Source organism: Maylandia zebra, linkage group LG11 (assembly GCF_041146795.1).
Source record: "Maylandia zebra isolate NMK-2024a linkage group LG11, Mzebra_GT3a, whole genome shotgun sequence".
NCBI lineage: Eukaryota > Metazoa > Chordata > Actinopteri > Cichliformes > Cichlidae > Maylandia > Maylandia zebra.
Window position 1 is genome coordinate 37,515,032 of NC_135177.1, and position 22,949 is coordinate 37,537,980.

At 44.0% G+C, this 22,949-nt stretch overlaps 1 protein-coding gene across 1 annotated transcript in view; it reads left to right on the plus strand.

Annotated features, from left to right (window-relative positions):
* Positions 1 to 22,949, plus strand: part of LOC105940723 (collagen alpha-6(VI) chain) — a 47,322-nt gene that overhangs the window by 7,618 nt on the left and 16,755 nt on the right. The window contains exons 5-23 of the mRNA XM_076890356.1: positions 2,649 to 3,263; positions 3,589 to 4,146; positions 4,381 to 4,926; positions 5,197 to 5,775; positions 8,048 to 8,617; positions 9,497 to 9,855; positions 10,508 to 10,586; positions 11,306 to 11,448; positions 11,936 to 12,028; positions 12,637 to 12,690; positions 13,232 to 13,303; positions 15,149 to 15,175; positions 15,282 to 15,326; positions 16,263 to 16,316; positions 16,528 to 16,590; positions 17,913 to 17,978; positions 19,384 to 19,437; positions 19,596 to 19,631; positions 19,710 to 19,772. Coding sequence (XP_076746471.1) covers positions 2,649 to 3,263; positions 3,589 to 4,146; positions 4,381 to 4,926; positions 5,197 to 5,775; positions 8,048 to 8,617; positions 9,497 to 9,855; positions 10,508 to 10,586; positions 11,306 to 11,448; positions 11,936 to 12,028; positions 12,637 to 12,690; positions 13,232 to 13,303; positions 15,149 to 15,175; positions 15,282 to 15,326; positions 16,263 to 16,316; positions 16,528 to 16,590; positions 17,913 to 17,978; positions 19,384 to 19,437; positions 19,596 to 19,631; positions 19,710 to 19,772 — 4,076 coding nt within the window. The remainder of the gene's footprint in view (positions 1 to 2,648; positions 3,264 to 3,588; positions 4,147 to 4,380; positions 4,927 to 5,196; positions 5,776 to 8,047; positions 8,618 to 9,496; positions 9,856 to 10,507; positions 10,587 to 11,305; positions 11,449 to 11,935; positions 12,029 to 12,636; positions 12,691 to 13,231; positions 13,304 to 15,148; positions 15,176 to 15,281; positions 15,327 to 16,262; positions 16,317 to 16,527; positions 16,591 to 17,912; positions 17,979 to 19,383; positions 19,438 to 19,595; positions 19,632 to 19,709; positions 19,773 to 22,949) is intronic.

Genomic DNA, 22,949 nt, shown 5'->3' on the forward strand with positions numbered 1-22,949 from the left:
AGGAAGGAAATCCACCATTTCTGTTCTTTTATTCATGAGGCTAACATTTTAATATTTTGCTTAGGTTTTATGCTTTGTTTGGTGAGTGAAACTCAATCATGCCTGAAATCTGCCTGCAGCATTATCAGGATTCAACGTTATTATCATTACACAGGAAAACGAAACACAGTTTGCATCTAATCAGAAATGCAAAAGCAGTAAGTGCAATAGGAGCAGATTATATACAGATATGTGTAGGATAAAAGATGGAAATAGTTATGACAGATTATGTACATATAAGTTAAGTATACAGATATTTATATTGCTCTACAGACGAGCAGATATACAGATGTGCTACATACAGTATATACAGATGTGTCGATGTGAGGTAAACTGATCTACAGAGTGGTATGAGTATATCTACAGCAGTGGGAGAAGACTATAATAGTGAACAGTGTACTCACTATACCAGAGACTATTCTATGTCAGTGTCCCAAACTGTAGCAGTAACCAATGTAAGCATATGGTGAATGTTGAGAATGAAATTATCAGTGGGAAGGATAGGAGGAAGGTGGAGTGTAGAGGTTTAAGTGAGTGTGGATGGAAAGGCTCAGCGGCGGACTGAGTTCAGTAGGGTGACAGCTGTGGGGAAGAAGCTCTTCCTAATTTTACGATATAAATATATATTCTAAATGCTTATTTTCTGTTTATATTGTTTTATAGAGTCCAGTGCAGGAAAACGCCCCTGTGAGTTAGACTGTAGGCCAAAAGTCACAGGGTAGACTGCACGTCTTGTGCAGAAAACAGGAAGTATAGAAAAAGCGGAACTAAGTAAACTGAGTGTGTGTGTGACGTGCAGCAGAACTACATAACCATGCTGGCTTGTAATGCTTTCAGACCTAAGCGTGTGTGTTCGTGTGACAGGTCTCCATTTCCAGAAATATACAATAGAGATCATTTTTCGAACTTGACCACTCTGAGTCGTAAGTCTTTCTTTGTCGCCAAAAGAATTCAAAAGAACAGAATTTAATAATTGGTGCCTGTGACCCGGATTCTTTTGCGGCTGAGAGGACAAATTATTCTTTTAGTCTTTCCAGACTAAAACCAGCATCAAGCCTTCACCTGCTGGTTTTAGTCTGAAGGCTCCTGTAGCGCCTTGTGGAGGACAGGAGCTGGAAGAGTTGATTGGCAGGATGAGAGGAGTCCCTGAGAATGATGCGTGCTCGGCATAGATACCTCGTCTTGTGGACATCCTCAGTGGCAGGAAGTGGAGTCCCTGTGATGCATTGCGCAGCTTTCACCACCTGCTGCAGTGCCTTGTTGTCAGCAACAGAGCAATTCCCACAGCACACTGTGACACAGTTGGTCAGGATGCTCTCTATCACTCAGTGGTGGAAGTTACTCAGTATGACAGCAGACAGGTGTTTTTTCTTCAGTGTCCTCAAGAAAAAGAGGCACTGATGGGCCTTCTTGACCAGGCTGGAGGTTGTAGTTGAACAGGACAGATTCTCAGAGATGTGGGTCCCCAAGAACTTGAAGCTGGACACCGGTCAACAGCTGTGCCATTTATGTAGATGGGGACATGGGTGTCTGTCTCCTCTCTCCTGAAGTCCATAATGAGCTCTTTGGTTTTGCTGGTACTCAGGAACAGGTTATTGTCAGCGCCACACAGCTTTAGTTCTTCACTGTAGCAGACTCACCTAGGTCTGCAGTCATAGAGGAACGGGCTCGGCACACAGCAGAGCAGTTATACCCTGACCTAACATGCTGGGGTCTGTTGGTCAGAAAGTCCATGATCCAGGTACAGGTGGAGCTGCTGATTCCAAGATCCACAAGTTTGGTGATCAGCTTGGAGGGAATAACTGTACTGAATGCTGAGCTGAAGTCAATAAACAGCATTCTTGGATAAGTATTTTTGTTGTCCAGGTGTGAGAGTACACAGCGCTGTGGGTACAGCATCCTCTGTACTCCTGTTGCTTCGATTGGCAAATTGGTGAGGATCCAGTGTGGGGAGCAAGCATGCCTTGAGGTGTGCCAGGACCAGTTGCTCAAAGCACTTCATAACTACGGGCGTGAGAGCAACAGGGCGATAGTGGTTCAGGCTAGTTGGTGATGAGTGTTTTAGCACTGACACGATGAAGATGGTCTTGAAGCACGCTGGCATGTCTGCCTGGGCAAGCGACAGGTTAAAGATGTCTGTGAAGAGCCCTGCAAGCTGCTCTGCACATGCTCAAAGCACACGTCCTGAAATGCTGTCATCAGGGGGTAGGGTTTCTTTTTCTTTGTTGTCATTAACAAAACGAGCATAGAAGTCATTTAGCTCATTGAGGAAGGACAAATCCATGGCTGTCTGTGTGGAATTGCTGGGCTTGTAGTCAGACATGGCCTGAATGCCCATCCACATATGTTGTGAGTCAGAGCTGACAAAGTGTTCTTCAGATTGTAGCTGTGCTTCGCCTTCTTGATGCCCCTCTTCAGGTCATCCCTGGACGTACTGTAGGTCTGAGCGTCCCCTGATCTGACGGTATTGGTACGTGCCTTTAGTAGAAGCCGCACTTCCTTATTCACCCATGTTTTCTGATTGGGGTACATGTGACAGTCTAGGCTTCAGATTCACATCACATACAGTTTCAGTTGGGTTGACTAAACTGAGTCTGCTCCTTTCACAGATTGCAAAACGGCTAACCAGGCAGACATTGTGTTCATTGTTGATGAGTCTGGAAGCATTGGAGAGGAAAACTTCAGGCTGATACGTGACTTCCTGCGCTCGGTCATCAGCAGCCTGGAAACTGGTCCATTTAAAATCCGAGTAGGCATTGTTACATACAACAACGTGTCGACTGCACACATCTCCCTCAACTCATTCAGAGACAAGGCAGACATTCTGCAGTTCATCAGCTTCCTGCCTTACCGTCAAGGTGATAGACACACTGGAGCTGCCCTACACTTCGCCCTGAAAAACATCTTCACTGAAAAAAAGGGCAGCAGGGAGGATGTCCCGAAGGTAGCGGTGGTAATCACAGACGGTGAATCCCAGGATAATGTGGAGGAACCTGCGATCGCTCTCCGTCGAGCTGGTGTCACAGTTTTTGCTGTCGGAATCAAAGACGCCAATAAAGCCGAACTGCTGGAGATGGCATCTTACCCCAAGTCTAAGTTTGTTTTTACTGTGGACAGTTTCATCAAGCTGAAACCCCTGAAAGAAACTCTGCAGGCAACCCTGTGCAACACCATCTTCCAGATCGGGGTCCAGGACAAGGAAAGTGATGCAGAGACTAAAGAAGGTTTGAACTAAGCTTTCCTGATAAGTTGCCGTTAGTTTTCCCTGAGAAATGTTAACTTTTGTAGTAGCATTATTGATGCAATGCTCTGTGTTAGTGTTAGAGGTATGTCAAGGTGGGTGACTGGATCTTACCTGATAAATTTCCCAGATAAGAAAAAAGAGTAAGAAACCGCTCATCCATTATTAAGTTATAGTTGTTCATAAGCAGCCTGTAAAAATGCTGGGTGTAAACATGGTTTCTCAAACATTTCAGACTCTGAATGTTCAGTTCAAACTCGCTTTCTTTGACTGTGTGAGAAGATCTAACTCTTTGTTCTTCTCTTCAGCATGTGATAAAAAGGACCTGGCTGACATTTTCTTCCTGATGGATGACTCAGGGAGCATTGAAAATGCAGATTTCTCAGACATGCAGAAGTTTATCATTGAGTTTCTTCATACCTTCCGTATTGGGCCAGACCATGTTCGCATGGGTCTTGTTAAATATTCAGATTCCCCCTCTCTACAGTTCGACCTAACACAGCACTCAGATGCTAAGACAATGGAAAAGGCTGTGAAGGAAATCTTTCACAAAGGAGGTGGAACAAACACAGGAAAAGCACTGTCATCCATGAAAGGACATTTTCAGAACGCAAAGACGAGCCGTGGCTACAAAGTCTCCGAGTACCTGATCGCCATCACTGATGGAGAATCCCAAGATAAAGTTAAAGATGCTGCAGAAGAACTGAGGGCGCAGGGGGTCATCATCTACGCCATCGGGGTGAATGCCTCAAATGATAATGAGCTGAATGAGATTGCTGGGGATCCAAAGAGAAAGTTTTTTGTCAGTAATTTTGATGCCCTGAAAACCATCAAAAATGACGTCATCAGAGAGATCTGTTCGGAAAGTGAGTTAAATTAAGTTGGGCTTTGCTTTGTAGCACACATCATTGAGATAATAAGAGGAGAGGATAGAGAACAGGACCATAAACTATTTCAAAAACTTGATTAGATGTATACATGATTTCCTCTTTCTTTTATGGGACTTTCACATGTTCAAAATTGCCAATTCTAGATTTAGGTAGGGAAATAACTGTAAAAAGAGAAAACCACACTAACCTCTATTTGTTTTTCATCCACAGCTTGTATACCAAGCGACATATTTTTCTTAACTGACAGTTCTGAGAGTATCTCTGCGGAAAACTTCCAAAAGATGAAAAATTTCACGAAATCTGTCATTAGCAAGTCCAACATTGGACAGGATAAGGTGCATGTTGGTTTATTGCAGTACAGCAGCAACAGACGCCTGGAGTTCGACCTCACCACACACTACAACCTGGAAGGAATGCTAAACGCCATCGATGTTATGGAGCAGATGAAAGAAGGCACTCGCACTGGCAGGGCCATCACAGAAGTCTCACAGTATTTTGATGCAGCCAGAGGAGGGCGGCCTTGGATGAAGCAGTGGTTGGTCGTTCTAACAGACGGTGAATCCCATGATAGCGTCAGAGAACCAGCTCATGCTCTGAGGGCCAAAGGAGTGGTGATCTATGCCATTGGAGTGGATAAGGCTAACAATCAGGAACTGTCGGAGATCAGTGGCTCATCGCAGAGGTTCTTCATTGAGAATACCTTTGATGCATTGAAGGAACTAGAGACCAAGCTGGCCTTGAAGTTCTGTGAGGAAGGTAAGAGAGGCTGTTTAAAACCATCTGTGATGTGTGACTGTCTAAAAGGTACAACCAAAGGTGGAGTCTGTGGAGGTGCTAAATCATTCAGTCAATTAACTCAAAAAGTTTTTAAAATATTAAACCCATTAATACCTCAGCACAAATGGTTAATGATTGATTTGGTAAAATAAAAATGACTTTTAAAATGTTTGTTTTGCTATTTTAGTTTTTATTGTGACAACAAAAAGTTCTGTTTTTGCTAACCACCTCTCTTTTTCCTTCATCCAGATTGTAAAAAGACAGTAAAGGCTGATATTATTTTTCTGGTTGATGGTTCTGAAAGCATAAAGAAGGAACAGTTCAAAAGTATGCACACCTTTATGGCTTCAGTTGTGAACCAGACCACAGTTGGTAAAGATCTGACTCGTTTTGGAGTCATTCTCTACTCTGACACACCCAAATCCAGCTTTACTCTAAATGAAATTTACTCCAAAGGAAAAGTCCTTGAAGCTCTGCAGCAGCTGGTACAACCAGGCGGAGGCACCCACACAGGTGCTGCTTTGGCATACTCGCTGTCGTACTTCAACGCTGAACATGGTGGTCGGAAAGATATCAGTGTGCCTCAGATTCTCATGGTGATCACAGATGGAGAAGCTCAAGACTCTGACAGACTGAAAGCAGAATCTGATGCTCTGCGACAAAATGGGATCACAGTCATCAGTATCGGAGTGCAGGACGCAAAGAGGGACGAGCTGGAGACCATGGCTGGTGGTGACACATCCAAAGTTTTCTTTGTCGATAATTTTAAGGATTTGGAAACTCTGTACCAGAACATTTCTTCTGTCATCTGCAATTCCACTAAGCGAGGTAAGAGTGTCCCAAAGGGAATTATTATGCTCCCTTTAGTTGTCTTTGAGTCAGTTCAGTTTTATTTATATAGCACCAGAGCACAACAATTACCTCAAGCTGCTTTATATATTATATTATATTATATTATATTATTGTCACGATCCTGGGTCTTATGGAGGACCACAAGAGCCACGCGCATCAAAATAAAGATTTCTGTGCTTAAATAATGAATTGTAGAATAAATTTTGCATTTGTGGAGTCCAAAACGTCATCAAACAGCCCTACTGTCAGGGATCCTGGGTCTGAGCGACCCAGGATCCCTGGGCAGTCATGGACTGGTGATATTATATGTATTTTTGGTAAATGGTAAATGGCCTGCATTTGTATAGCGCTTTTCTAGTCCATAGGACCCCAAAGCGCTTTACACTACATTCAGTCATTCACCCATTCACACACACACATTCACACACTGGTGATGGCAGCTACATTGTAGCCACAGCTGCCCTGGGGCGCACTGACAGAGGCGAGGCTGCCGGACACAGGCGCCACCGGGCCCTCTGACCACCACCATGTATTTTTGGTGTTGCTGCTGCTCTTCTCCATGCTTGTAGATGTGAGTGTGTGTGTGTATATGGGTGCAGGTGTGTATGTACACTGGTTTACAGGCGCCTTCAGGCCTGGTGGGTGTTGCCCGGCTAGGGGACTGGCCACACCCGAAGCTACACACCTGCTGCTGATCAGGGCTCGTCGGGGGAGCTACTTAGGAGAGTCTTGGAGCTCCCACCGACGCGGGATCATTCCATGAGACTCCATGTTAGTCATCCAGTTGAACTGAGTTAGTGTGTATGCCCGCGGTTATATGTGTCCTGACAGCTGCGTCTATTGTGTCCCCAGGAGAAGTGTGGAGCGCCAGACAGCAGCCAGCACGAGGGGTGCTGAGACATGGGAGCGGAGAGCACTACAGACACAAAAACATGTGAAAATATAAACAACCAGACTATCAGCAGAGATTTAAGTACTTTAAGACCTCTGTGAAAATCATTGACAGTATATATCACAGAATTTAAGGCCTTTATAATCACAGAGCATACAGAGAGGTCTGTCCAACCAATCAGAGAGCTCCTTACATCCCACGGTGTGGCTAATTTGAATAGCCGCACGATTTTTAAAATGAAGTTGTTAATCCAGCAGCTAATCCCGGAGCGAACAGGAAAGGGAAATGGATTTTGAAATGCAGTTTATTAAATTGGAATTCCAAAATGAATTTACAAATGCAGAATTTATTCTACAATTCATTATTGAAGCACAGAAATCTTTATTTCGACGCGCGTGGCTCTTGTGGTCCTCCACAGGGTCTTTTGACCCAGCGTTTTGAGTTTTAGTTTAAGCCCTTCAGGTTTTCTACGTTCATTTTTTTTCATGCCTAGGTTGTTATACTTCTTTGTTATTAGATTCCCCTTGTGTCTTACTCCCCTGCTAAGTCTCCCTTGCCCTTCATGTGTTTCATGTCTGTCTTACTTTGTCAAGTTCAGGTTGTCATGTCTGCGTCTTATGTTTCCTGTTTTATTTTGAAGAGGTCTTGTGTTCCTGTGTTCATCGTGTTCAGTTTTACTCTTCCATGTCGTTATGTCGTTGTGTTCATGTGTGTCAGCTGTTCCCCGTGTGTTCCCACTTCTTCTTAGCCTCCTGTGTGTATTTCTATTTGCCAGGGTTTTTCATAGTTCGTGTTTCCTTTTGAGTTTACCCAGTTTAGGTTATTGCTTAGTTTGTGTTGTTTTTGCCCTTTTATTTTGTACTGTTCTGTCTGCTTTAATAAATGGTTCATCATCAGTTAAGTTTGAGAATGTCTGCACCTGGATCCACTCCACGCAGTTTGCCTTGGCAAACTGTGACAATTATAATATTATATTATATTATATTATATTATATTATATTATATTATATTATATTATATTAAGATAACCTTTGAGTCCCACACGTGGGACATTTGTTATATTATATGATATAAAATAATTTCCCCTAGGAATCAAAGTATTCTGATTCTGATTAATATATTATAATAATTATATAATATATGTATGTTTAATGTTTCCCAAGTTTTTCATTAATGTCTAATTTTTTGGTCAACCCTTCTTCCGGTGTCACAATAGATACAAAAGTCTAACCAAAGATGGCATCAGGTTGTTGGTTGGCTGATTGATGGAAGCCTGACGATGCCACAGTGTTAAATTCACAGCACAGTTGTGTATTAATGGCATCAAATGTCTCTTTCTTGCTTTTTCTTTGGCAGTTTGCAACCAGACAGACTTGGTCTTCCTACTCGATTACTCGAGCAGCATCAACCAAAGCCAGCACACAATTATGTTAAACTTCACAGCAAGTGTGGTGGACAACTTTAATGTCAGAAAAGAGTTTGCACATGTCGGACTTGCACAGTTCAGTGATAATCCTAAACATGAGTTTTACCTTAACACGTACAACGACAAGACGAAGATGATCGAGCATATCCTTAACATGAACTATAACGGTGGAAACACTAATCTTGGAAAAGCCTTGGATCACATTAGGGACTACTTTCAAGAATCAAATGGAGGCCGCAGAGGTGTTCCCAAGAACCTGGTGTTGATCACAGATGGTAACTCTCATGATGACGTGGAGGATGCCGCAGAAGCGCTCAGGAAAATGGGGGTTACAGTATTCGCCATTGCTGTTGGAGATGTCTTTTACCTACAGCTCCTGCAGATCACTGGCACACCAGAGAAGGTCTTTGATGTCGAGAACTTCGACAGCTTGGCAAATATCAAGAAAAAGATCATTGATGAAATCTGTGACACTGAGCCTGACGACGAGCCCAAAATTGGTAAGTTGGAAAAAAGAGATGTGCATGACTAGTAATTTCATAATTAGGCGAACAGAAAATCTTTGAGTGAATCCTTTAAAAGAGAGACTAAACCAAGACAGTCAGAAGATCCAATTTCCATATTTTAAATGGTGACGTAATGTGGGGCACCATTTATAACAGCAACTGCTTTCACACCACACAGTTCAGGGGACAAGTATCCACAGCTGGACTGGCCATCGGGCATACCGGGCAACTGCCCGATGGTGATTTTTCGTTTTTATGGGGCATTTTTGTTTGTAACGGTGTATAGAGTGAAAGGTGGTAGCCTATTGGTCATGATTGACTCTGGGCTGGACCAGTTATAGCCAAGAAGGTTGATGCACCCTCCCCCTTGCTTGGGCAACGACTCTGAAAGCAATCTTATCGTAGACAAAGAGAAGAAAATGGTATTGAGGTGAAAAGGAAGCGATTTGTCCCGGACTTCAGCTACAATGAAAAAGACACAAAGCTGGAGTTATTCTGTGTCTTTGCTGCACAGCTGCCTCTTCTTCTCTCATTCTCTCCCCTCCCTCTCCTGTTTCTACTTCAATCATGAAACTGATCAATGATCAGCTGATCGGCTTTTCTCTCTCCTTTGTTTATCGCCCATTTTGCACCAGAAACAGGAAACCAGTGGATGTCGCGCTAAACAACAGCAGCACGTTCAAGCTTGATCAGCTGTTGTTAGAATTTATTTAATATTAATTTCTAGTATCAGCTGATGTTTGCTGGAGCCACAGCTGTAAAGCTGCTGGTCATGATGTCAGTTTGGATATGTGGTGAGAGGGAAACATGAAGATGAAACCAGCAGATGGTCAAAGACAAATATCCTTTCCCTGCTTTTCTTCCCATGTTCAGATTGTACCATCGACGTTGCAATAGGATTCGACATTACTGACACGAGTGGATCCAACAACATGCTGATCAGTGACTACATCCAACACCTGGAAGAGATTGTCCATCATATTTCACATATTTCAACAGAAGAAAACTTGTGCTGCACTGGCGTCCCCCAGTCCCCGGTCAAGACCCAAATCGCCTTCCATTTGGTAGACAGTGATGGCAGGGCCTTGTATGATACAAATTTTGCAGACTTCAGTGAAGACGTGTTGAAGAAAGTCTTGAGCTGGAAGTTGTCCCAGCCGACCTACTTTAACTCTGAGCTGCTGAATTTCTACAAGGAGAAGTTCAAAACCAAATCCAAGGCTACTGTCAAGGTGAGACATGTTTAGATGAGTGCTGTCAGCGTTAATCTCGTTAAAGTGATGTTAACACCATGACTGCAGCAAATCTCTGTTAGTGAGCTAGCGCTAGTGAGCTGCACGGTGCTAACACGTTAATGAGCTAACCGCACTAACACGTTGATGCCGTGGGGTGATCTGCGGTAACTTGCTAAGGGAGATTTGCCGCTTTAATGTGGTTATGGCGTTAAAGTCATTTTAAGGAGATTAACGCTGGCAGCCCTAGTTTAGACCTTTCAGAATCCTTCAGTTCTCATTTTCACCATGAAATTATCCGAGTAACTGAATTGATATCCTGTGTTGTTAACATGCAACGGTGCTATTTTTCATCTTGTTAAAATTTAGCACATAAACTGCAGCCGTGGCTGTTGGGTAGCCAAATACTGCACACTACATTCAATTACATTAATTACTGTTACCCAGCATGAAGACTGCTAATGGTAAAGAGCTTTGTTTATAACACGGGAGTATATGGGGACTGACTCACTGCTGGAGCCTCTAGTGGACATTAGAGGAGCTGCAGTGTTTAGCGCTTCTGCTATGACTTCATCGTTCAGCCCTGAACATTACCACTTCATGAGGCATCATCCACATTAAACTGTCGGACGTGGTTTACTCTGTCGTTTAGGTCTTGATGATCTTCTCTGATGGACTCAATGAAAACGTCATGAGCCTACAGCGGGAATCAAAGCTGCTGCGAGAGTCTGGTAAAAACATGCATTTACTAAGATCACTTCATTCCCAACTTTGCTTCTGGTTTTCTCATTGTGTCATCTTTACTTTTCATTGCTCATCTTTATTGACATCCCCATGCACTTTGATCTGATGTTAGCACACAAATTCTTCAGTTATTACATTAGATGTATGTGTCTAGTGTCCCATGTGTGTCCTAAAACATAAAAACGCATGCTTTAATTTTAATTCTGGGCTACGAGGAAGTCCCGTGGAGCAGAATAAGCGGAAGCACAAGAACTTTCCTAAACAACCAGGAAAAAGTGGTTTGTGTAGAATGACAGAGAGCTGAAAGAACTGAATATAATACTAGTGCAACCCCTCGGCCTCTGAGGAGACACACCTAAGATATCAATTTCCTACGTCGTCTTGTTCTCAAGTTATTACATCCGCAAGATCTTCATCAGACTTACTGTGGCTCTGAGGTCACTGAGATTCAAACTAAGCAAAGATTTTAATAGAAGCAGCTATGATATCAATTTGAAGCTCGAGCTGTAGCGTTCACATCAATGCCTTTTACAGCTGAGGGGTAAGAAGCACTTGGATCACCATCAGACTGGATCCATCTAATCTACGAGGAGAAGTTACTAAATATTTCTAGACCTAATCAGTTTGCTTGATTCAGATCCAGTGGAAATGTACGTGCACTGTGTTTGTGAAGCCACGCCGTTCCAGTCTGTTGTCCTGTCTGCAGGAGTCAGCGCCCTGCTGGCCGTGGCTCTCAGGGGCACTAACCACATTCAGCTACAGAAGGTGGAGTTTGGCCGCGGATTCGGGTACACCGATCAGCTCATAATCAGCATGCCGAGCATCGGCAGCACCATATTCCAACAGATTGTAAGTCAGTCCCATTGCTCATGAGTGCGTTTCTACCTTTTCTAAATGACAAATAAAGCAAGTTTTAATCTTTAGTCTGAGTAAAAAGGAGCCACGTTCATGTTATTCATATAATGTAAAAAATGTGAGTGAATTTTATTCAGAATAACCAGTAAAGGAGTCATGAGGTGAGATAAGAGGACCCAAGTGCAAAACATGCGGGTAGGTTGAAAGAAAAGTCACGTAAGCAACAAAGAAATCAAAGGGACAATAATCCCATCAGCCATTCAGGAGGCGGCTGACGGGAGGACTGTGATTGGACCAGTTCCCTGTTTCCATTTTTCCTGCTGACATAATCGTTCCTCTTAAAGTTTATAGCGAGTAATATTTTGATGAGTCCTGATTCTCTGAAGACAAAACGTTCAGTAACCGACGTTTGCCTCTTAAAGATCTTCACAAAGATCGTGCATTGTTCATGTATGTCCTTCGCCCCCTCGTCTGACTGCAGAGCACCGTGACAGCCCGGGAATGCTGCGGAGTGATGTGCAAATGTTGGGGAGACAAAGGCCCCCGTGGTCTTCCAGGCCCACGAGGGGCAAAGGTGAGTGTGAAACCCCAACTTTACACCAGGAATGTTTCACTATAGAACACAGAGAACATATCTCACGTTTCAACTGCAAAAATTCATCATTGCATGAAACTGAGCAGCAGGCCAGAGGTCTGGACTGCAGGCGTGCTGATGCAACAGATGCATTCTGCGCTTTAGCATCATCCCACTCAAACATGAAAAACACGTCTGCACGGAGCAGCTGCTGCTCTGATACCTGTGTATAGCTTTCAGCACTGACGGAGCCTGTCCAGATGTGCCAGCTGCCAGCTCCACAGGGCGGATGCTCCCTCTCCCACAGACCCATCCACACATGGATGGGTCTGACCTGAGATCAGTTTCCACTGTGCCTCAGTCCATTTTAAACGAGCTCCTCTCTGCACGATGGAGCTTTAACCTGTTCATGTGGACGGCAGCCGGAGCTGCTCTGGTGTCCATGACACGATTGTCCAAATATCATAAACTCTAATAACTAAAATATCATTTTAATATATCACGTTACTGACCAGCTGCCACTTAATGTAATTAGTTGTGAAATGTGTCCTGAAGGCTTTTCCAGCCCTTTGCTTTCTTTCTGATGGTTCTGTTTGCTTTATAAACAGGGTGAGGAGGGAGAGCGGGGTCATCCGGGTTTCCCGGGAGAAGAAGGAGTCAGTGTAAGTGCTTCTTCTTCATCCCACCACGAGCTCTTTCCGCTGTAAATGAGACACTCGCACAATCTACATTTTCAGATTTTCAATGTAAAAATTTCCAGATTGTTTTATTTTATTCAGTTATTTGTACATAATGTTCTCTGCTTTTGCACAGTCGAGCAGCGCGTCAGCACACGTTTCACTGCGTGTAACTATGCATGTGACAAATAAAGGATCTTGAACCTGATTAAAAAACTTCAAACCTGAATTCATTTCCATTAAAAAATTTGCTTTTAATTATTTACTTTGAATTTTCTAGTTTGTAGTTTGTGTTCTTCTTGTTAAAGTTTAAAATTCTTGTTAAAGTTCTTTTTTCCTACAATTGCCAGCTGCTTGCTCCTGTTTATGGGGGCTACCTAAAAGCAGTTGGCAATTACATTTTACTTAAATGCAGATGTATTATTGAGGTAATATTCATATAACCTGATAACTGAAAGATGGACCTACAGGACGAAGCAGACAGAGAGCTCGAACCAGGTGCGCTGACTTTGCTTTTGTGTTGCAGGGCGAGCGCGGTCCTCCTGGACTTCCTGGACTTCAGGGGATCCGGGGCTGTCCTGGAAGCAGAGGACAGAAGGTACGCGATGTGTCATACCTCTGAGAGGAGCACTGCTGAAGTCTGATCATTACTCCATCACGTGGAGAAAATGACGCTGCAGTCGAACAGACGAGTTCATGGAGATGTTTTTCATGTCAGACTGTGTGACGACTGATTTTTAGCATTAACTTTTGTTCTTATCATGAAAAACAAGAGATAAGATAAAACTTTATTAATCCCTCGGGTGGGTTCCTCTGGGAAATTCGGTTTCCAAAAAAGCACAGCACCGACAGAAGTTACAGAGTTACAGAATATTATATATATATATATATATATATATATATATATATATATATATATATATATATATATATATATATATATATATATAACACCCAGCACGCCCCTGTGGGCGGTTTATCCTTCAAGCTCGGGTCCTCTACCAGAGGCCTGGGAGCTTGAGGGTCCTGCGCAGTATCTTAGCTGTTCCCAGGACTGCGCTCTTCTGGACAGAGATCTCCGATGTTATTCCCGGGATCTGCTGGAGCCACTCGCCTAGCTTGGGAGTCACCGCACCTAGTGCTCCGATTACCACGGGGACCACCGTCACCTTCACCCTCCACATCCTCTCGAGCTCTTCTCTGAGCCCTTGGTATTTCTCCAGCTTCTCGTGTTCCTTCTTCCTGATATTGCTGTCATTGGGAACCGCTACATCGATCACTACGGCCGTCTTCTTCTGTTTGTCTACCACCACTATGTCCTCTGATATGAATTGCACATTTCAAGTATGGAGTCTATTGCACCGTTGACTATTAACAAAGGTATTGCACAGTGAGGTGCAGAGGCACTACAGCTTAGTTGTTCCCCCCTCCTTTGTCCTCCTGTTTCCCCTCCCTCTCCCCTCCAGAGAGGAGTTAAACAGTCTGATGGCGTGTGGGACAAAGGAGTTTTTAAGTCTGTTAGTTCTTGTCTTGGGGAGAAGCAACCTGTCACTGAACAGACTCTTCTGATTGTTTATGGCCGTGTGCAGAGGATGCCCAGCATTGTTCATAATGTCCATCAGTTTCTTTAATGTCCTTTTCTCTGCCACTGTCACCAGAGTGTCCAGCTTCATGCCGACCACAGAGCTAGCCTTCCTGATCAGTTTCTCCAGCCTGGATGAGTCCTTCTTTGCTGTGCTGCTCCCCCAGCACACCACAGCATAGAAAAGTACTCCAGCAACCACCGACTGGTAAAACATCCTCAGGAGCTTCCTGCAGATGTTAAAAGACCTCAGCCTCCTGAGGAAGTACAGTCGGCTTTGGGCTTTTTTATACAGGTGCTCTGTGTTGCATGACCAGTCCAGTTTATTGTCCACCCACAGCCCGAGGTACTTGTACTTGTTGACCACCTCCACCTCCTCCCCCTCTATCTGAACCGGCAGTGGACCTTCTCTGGACCTCCCGAAGTCCACAACCAGTTCCTTAGTCTTTGAGGTGTTGAGTTGCAGGTGGTTTGTGTGACTCGAAGCGACAAAGTTCCTCACCAGACTTCTGTACTCCTCTTCCTGATCATCCCAGATACACCCCATGATGGCTGTGTCATCTGCAAACTTCTGAATGTGGCATAATTCAGAGTTGTAGCAGAAGTCAGAGGTGTACAGGGTGAAGAGAAGAGGGGACAGCACAGTTCCCTGTGGTGCTCCTGTGCTGCTGACCACAGTGTCAGACGTGATGTCCTTCAGCCTGACAAGTTTGTTTATAGTTTGTTATAAATATATCACACAAATATTAAATATATCAGACGTTTAATCGAATCCAAATAACTGAAAGATTCCTGTGAAGCCGGGCTGAAAAAGTCAAACATGAGCGCTTTAACCATTAAATCTGCTGTTTGTATCTGCAGGGCTACCGAGGCCTCTCGGGCAACAAGGTGAGTGACCGAGGTCTGCTGACACTGCTGCATTTACTGGAGAAGTGACAGTTTATCATAGATTGAGCAGTGAGACGTAACAGCTGATTGTGCTCCAACGCTGCAGGGGGACGACGGGGAGGATGGACTGAACGGCATCGATGGAGAGCAGGTATGAACATCTGTGACTGAGGCCTTCTGATCAGTGACGCGTTGCTAACACCGTTACTTTTTCACTAACCAGTAATCTAACTAATAATTATTTCTATTGTTAAAACAAGAAAATTACTTTTTTTCAACACACAAACAGTTGAAGCTGTCTTCAGCTGCGGGGGGGGGGGGGGGGGGGGGGCTGATGAGGTGGCTCTTCTGTCTTGAAGCCAGAGGGGGGTTTGGTTTCCCTGATGTATAAATCCTGGCACAGCGCGCACTCCGTTACTCTGTGTCGGGCACCTGCAGGCCAGTGGACACACTGGTTTGAGTCAAGGAGGCCTCAGCTAACGTTAGCTAATGTAGCTAATGACTAACATCAGCTAACATTAGCTAATGTAGCTAATGTCTAACATCAGCTAACATTAGCTAATGTAGCTAATGACTAACATCAGCTAACATTAGCTAATGTAGCTAATGACTAACATCAGCTAACATTAGCTAATGTTAGCTAATGTAGCTAATGGCTAACATCAGCTAATGTTAGCCGCTAACATTAGCTGAGGCTAATATTGTAATGATTTTTCTCCTCTTTGTGAAACAGAATGTAGCCTGACAAACATCTGGGCTGAGGCCTTTGTTCCTTAGTGCTGTGTTAACACACACCTGAACACAGCTTTGACAGACATGCTGACACCTGCTGATGAGCAGTGAATTTATCATCACCTGGCTCCTGCTGTTCAATATAATCATTTGAATGCAACTGTGGATTAAATTATACATATAAGTTTAAATTAGATAAATGAATTATTACATATGAAAATTATTCTTTATATTAACATTTACACATGCTGTATTATCCTAGTGATTTACAAATCATGGTAGGAGAGTATGATGGTTTATGTCACGTGACTGTGGAAGAAGAAGAGATGACGCGTTCTTCTGGTTTTGTTTGCAGGGAGAGACGGGACTCGGTGGACTGAAAGCAGAACGAGGACCTCCGGGAAACCCAGTAAACAAAAACCACTCAAAGTTTCTTTGCTTCGTGCTGCATCAGCTCTGATCGTTGTTACCTAATGAAACGATTGATCCATTTTACTGTTATTGTTTCTGTTTTCGTTTTTTTAAATGTGTTTTGACTTCAGCTCGTAAAAATGAAGCTGTGAGCTGTTGACCTCTGACCTCTGGGTAGGTTGATTGACAGGCTGAAATATCATCTTTAGGGCATCCCGGGGACAGGAGGCGAGGAGGGGCTGAAAGGACAGAAGGGACTGAGAGGAGACCCGGTGAGTTTCGGTGCTTTCATTTCAGAAAGGTCGGCAGTCACATGGACTTTTTTTCCTAATTATTTAATATGTGGGAGCAGGAGGGGGATGAGGAAGAGGAGGAGGCAGGTCAAGTTCAGGTCAATCAGACTGCTAAAGCAAAATAAACCTTTCATATTTCAGGTTTTTTGTTTTTACAAAGAAAACCTGTTTCAACAGCCTGAATATGAACAATGTCCTGAAATAATGACTCTTTAGTTTCTGCACATATTTTTATGATACAAAGATTATGGTGAAGATATTTGATCGTGTAGTTTGTCTGTGCCCGTCTGATCTGTCTAACAAATACAAATAAGCTGGGATTTATCGAGAGCTTTTCCAGCCTGGTGTGATCACACACTACATTCACTCATAAAACACTTTATTTACAACAATAATCCACAAACGTCGTGCTGCCATAAAAACCCATCACAGAACTCTGCATGTCGATGTTTTCTCAGGATGTTTTTGTGTGTTTAAACGTTTAAATGTCACTAATGTCAGTTAAAACTAGGGCTGTTCGATATAACCATATATATCGATGACGATATAAAAACGTTCTTTCATTTTACGCTATCGTTTGTTTCGTGGTGTCGCAAAATAAAGTGTTTACGGCAACATTTTTTCATGGTTTTGATCACTGTAGTGACTATATTCATTTCTTAAAGTTCTGTCTTACTCTTATATGTAATATCACCACACTACGGATGCACAAGCGCCTGTTTTTATGCGTTGTCGTTAGCAACAACGACGGTAACAGCATCGCGTATCCGCTTGTTTATGTTCCACATAAACCTTTCACAATAAAGCTCAAGATCCTGTTGAGACCTTTCAAAATAAACTGAATCGCGTGAAAGAGCAGATTATTTACAGATGAGAAGCAAAAAAGAGCCGCCAGGTGCTAAAAAATAAAGCTTAGACTCCAACGTTAGAACAGGCTTTTCCCCGCAGCACGCCGTGTAATAAATACTCACAAAGAAAACGGCGGCCGTAACAGCTTATGTCTAAAACGTGTCGTTTCATGCATCGGTTAAAACACTCGACGCACAGCTGGAAACACTTCACACAAGTCGAGCTGCCCGAGATTCACAGACTTTACAGAAAATGTTACATTTTTGTGATTTATATCGTTATCGGACGATAAACGTCAGATATCGGGATATGAGATTGTGGTCATATCGCACAGCCCTAGTTAAAACTGTAATATCGGCTCTTTCTTCTGTTGGAAAACCCGACAGCTGATCGCAGCTGGGAAACAGCTGGAAGCTCCACTTCAAGAACCGAACACTGTTTTTGTCTGACAGGGCACCCCGGGTGTCGACAACAACAGACCAGGACCCAAAGGAGACCCCGGCAGCCCAGGGAGACCAGTAAGACACGTCCACATCTTTATGTAAAAGCTGAACGTTAGCCGCCATGATGCCACTAGTTTACCGTAAATTATCTACAGAGACTAAAGCTGATTTTCTTATCAGGCTGTAAACGTTTTTAATATGGACTGCCTCTAAATTAGCACTTGAATGCTCAGAGCACTTCGTACAACATGCCTCATTCACACAAGCACTTTTTCACTCTCTAACATTCACCCTCTGACGATGCATCAGGGAGCAGCTCGGGTTAGTATGTTGCCCAAACCTCCAGTTAGTAGATGACCTGATCTACCTCCTGATCTACAGCCAACACGAGTGTCTATGGAGACTGACTCACTGCTGCCTCTTCTGGGCATCAGAGGAACTGTGCGTTTTTGATACTAAAGTATTTGTTGGGTTTCAGGGGATGCAGAGCCTGTTGTTCACCGAGGATAGGTTTCCAGTCTGTCCCAGAGAGACACACAGTCATTCACACTCATACTCACACTTCATACCTTCAGAATCACAAGTTAACCTAACGAGCATGCCTTCGGACTGTGGAAGGGAGCTGGAGGACGCGGGGTGAGCGTGTGACACCCTGTCACTTTCTTTTCAGAAGAGAGGATGCCATTGGATCAGACAGTCAGTTCTGTTCTTAGCTGACAGGAGTGCGTGGTGTGGTCTTCTGCTGCAGTACACATCTGCTTCAAGTTTAATGTGTTGTGGATTTAGAGACGTTTCCTCTGACCTCTGACATCAGTGAGGTCGTTTCTCTCAGAGATCTGCTGTTGACGCTGCATGTTGTCTTTTCAGAGCTTCCTCTGTAAATGATTGTGTGGAAAGTCCCAACAGATCAGCAGAATAGTCAGACCAACCCGTCCTGTACCAACAACCATGCCACATATACACCTATATGCATTCATTTGGTGCCACGTGATTGGCTGATCAGATATGTGGCCAGTGATTGAACATGAATGTGAAGCCAATACAGAAGCATCCTAACCTGGTCGGCAGGGGGCGAGTCCTCTGGTCTGATTGGATAGAAGTCTATGACAAAAGGAGCGCTGAACACTCTTTGGTGGATTTATGGTTCCAGTTGCTAATTTAAAGTGTTTCTGAATAAAATGTGATTAATTTTACTTTTAAATCAATAAGCCCACCTGATGTACATCACAAATGAGTGAAGACTATATGAGCTGGTCCTGAGTAGCTCACTCAGGATACAAAGACCAAAATGTTGAAATTACCAACCAGTGACTGACACCATGCAGCCCTGACCTTCTCTGGTGTACGGTCTGAGGAAAGCCAGGCCAAATGGTCACAATATATAATTATAATATTTTGACCAAAGTATATAATTCTGTGGATGGACGGGCAGAAGGACAGATGGCTGGATGCAGTTATCAGAATGTTTTTTAATCCACAGGGTGGTCCTGGTCCAGACGGGTACGGGGGTGACAGTGGACTAGATGGAAACCCGGTGAGATTTCTCAGAAAAATCGTTCTTCTGTTTCTCTCTAAGAGAAGCTGTTTTCATGAAGAGCAGTGATCCTCACACAGAGACTCGGGTAGGAAGGTGCTGCTCTGTGCTGCAGAAAGACTTCAGCATGATGATGGTGACATTTTTTTCTTGTGCAGGGTCGTAATGGAAGAAGAGGTCCCAGTGGTGAGAAGGTAGAAGACGATATGAAGCAGCATCAGGATTATACCGTATATCTGTGACTGTACACAGACGTCTGACTCTGTTTGCAGGGGTCACCTGGTGAGAAAGGAAATCGAGGCCCTCCCGGTATCCCAGGTGCTGCTGGGCCACAGGTGAGAGTCCGGTTCTGTCGTGACGGTCTGCTTTGTGATTGGACGCACGGCAGGTTGACCTTAATTGTGAGACCGAACATATTTAACTCAGAAAAGACTGCTGTAGTTTAACCCCTCCTCCCCGCACTCAGCCTTCCTCTCACATCGCTGCTCTTACTATGAATGTTGTGGGAACGCTGACGGTCATTCAGAGTGGGAACACCCTCTGGTCAAGTCCTCAGTTCTGATAAAAAGAGTGATGAAACATGCAGCCAGAATTATGCCAGAAGCTTATCGACAGCTACCAAGAGCGTCTGTGAAGAACTTTGAGACATTTAGCCAAAAATTAGTATGTTTGTTTATATTTGAGCCTGTGTGTGTCACGGTCTGGCTGGCAGACCGTGGGGATGTGGGGAAAGGAGGACCCAAAACGCAGACTCTGCGATGCAAACAGTGCTCTTTATTCACAGTGAAAAACTGTAAACACAATAACTCCCCGTTGCTCCCTTGAACCCCATGTGCGTGCTTCCCTCCGACGTCTGTGCTCGTGCTCGTGCTCCCCGCTGTTGTGTTTCCGCACACCCCGTGCGTGCTGCCTTTCTGGACCACTCTTCCTCCTGCAGGGAAACCATAGAGGCAGCCGTCAACACTAACCCTCGGCGGGCATATACGAACAACACAGACATATGCTGACACACTAACTTGGTACGATAACTCAATGATCCCGCGCCGGTGGGAGCTCCAACACTCTCCTAAGTAGCTCCCCCGACGAGCCCTGATCACCAACAGGTGTGGCAGGAACTTCAGGTGTGGCCAGTCCTTCGCAGGGCCACACCTATCAGGCCTGCAGGTGGCTGTGCTCCATCCTCCAGCCACACCCGCAGACATACACACGTATACACCCACACCCTGCCTATACATACGAGTGGGACACAGACTAACACAGCATTGTGGAGAAAACACACATCACCAAATAATAATAATACTAACAACAATAACAACAGTCAAAACTGGTCACGGACCCCCGAGTCCTCCAGAGCCGGGTCCGTGACAGTGTGGATTAGAGAAAATCCATTTGGTGCACGCTAGTGCTGGGCCATATCATACCATCCACGGTAACACCGGTGTAATGTTGGGCAACGATAAGAAAATGAAACATGGCGATAGAATATGGGTAAAACGCACATGCACAGTGCCTTTGTTTACATACGCACATGGCGGCGACGCAGAATAAGAAGAGCGAAAGTGGATCGTTGAATGAAACGATGAACCAGAACTGGTTTGTAAAAACGCTGCAGCTTCAGTGGTGTGGAACTGGTTTAGCTTTCGTCCGTCAGATACACAACAAAGCACTATTTTTGGTAGCGCATGCTAGCGGGCCGTCGTTATTACCGTGTTGTTTGGAAAATACGGCGCACTTAAAATCATCCTTTGATTTGTCTGAAAGTCGACAGAGCCCCTTATAATCCCGTGTGCCTTATGTATGAACTCTGGTTGTGTTTACTGACCTCAAAACGATTTTATGTGCACGGCGCTCGAAAATCTGTCAGATGTTTCAGTACGACTTTGCTGAGCTACGAAGCCGCACCGCTTGATGGATTGTTGGAGCATTACGGCTGTCGTAGGCGGAGCCTCGCAGAGTGATACGTGCTGCGCTTCGACATAATGTTACCGTATTGTGTGTGTATGACCTCTTTAAGTGTTGTGGATATTATACATGGTTATGCTGAGGATGTGTCGGCCAGTTTCCACTGGAAACGCCTTTTGGTTAAACTGTCAGTTTGCACTGTTAAATGTTTATATAGCTTTAATGCAGATAAAAAACAGCTGCTTGTTTAAGTGAAAATACTTTGATGGGGTTTTTTTGTTTTGTTTTTTGCACTAATAAAGTTGAGGAGTTCTTCTTTGGCTCTCGGAGGAGGCGGACGCACTTTTTCTCCTCCCCCTCATCTTCCCTGCTTATGTCCTTGTCTAGTCTCTTTTTTTTCTGTATTCCTTTTCCCTGGAACAGAGAGGGAACAAAAAGGAATTATGAATTTGATCAACTGGTCCCTAAATGCAACTGACACCCCTTCCTCAACGAGAAGTCTGGGCTTGGGTGAGCCTGAGTGCTGAAGATATCTACCTATTCGGAACCATGATAACAGGGTTCTGGCTGATCGGAGCTGGCTTGGCCCTGACTTATCAAAGAATAAAGAAAGCGGAACCGGCTGTTCAAACCCCCACAAGGCTGCCCGCTGGGATTGAAATGATAGGAGAGGTTTGTGTATTGTAGGTACGGTCGGCAAGGTCTGTCATCTCGGTTGTGGGCAAAAGACCTGCAACTGACACATAAAGGCTATCTCATCTCATCTCTCATCTCAATTTGTCTCGTGTCAATTATATCGTCAGTTATATCGTTATTGCAAATTTTCAAATGTATATCGTGATAAATATTTTTGGTCATATCGCCCTGCTCTAATGCACACTCTCTACGATCGTTGCACACTGGAAAAGGTTTAAAGAAATCATTAAAAATCCAAAATGACCTGAAATTCATGCCCGTGATGAACATCTGACCACAACTGTATGTAACCACTACGCATCATGTTCAAGTCGCTGGGCCTGTAAAGGGATCTCCACTGCGTTGTAAGACCCCTCGATATGTTGGAACTAATAAGCTGTTTCAAATATTGAAGTCTCAACTGTTCAAGAGCCGTGATTCAGAGCCAGGCTAACAGAGTTTACAGCTGAGGCAGTAAACTGTAAATGTTCTCCCGCAGGCTGCATCTGGTTGAATTTAGCATTAAATTCCTGAAGGATCATTGACAGTAACTGTACACATTATTCCTTAGAAGTTTTGTTTTAGTTGAATAGGCAGAAATCCCCACAGGACTCGAGAGGTGCCAGTTTAGTCTGTGTTTTTGCATCACTCCGGTTACACTTTGGCTTTCGCTCAGCTGGATTTGGCAGATTTGTGCTGGATTTGGCCCATGGACAGACTTCCAGAGAAATTCAGTGGAACTATTCATGAATTTCTTTTTTCTCTGTCAAACCACAAAGACAGATAGGATGCAGTTGCAGCTCTGCTTGGTATAAGTTAGCAACTTAAGAAAAGCTGTTTCTCATTTAGGGGAGTATATTTGTGAACACATGTTGTATAACAGTCTCATGGGCAGTGTTCACGTCGACAGAAAGTGATATTCTCCGTCTGCACAT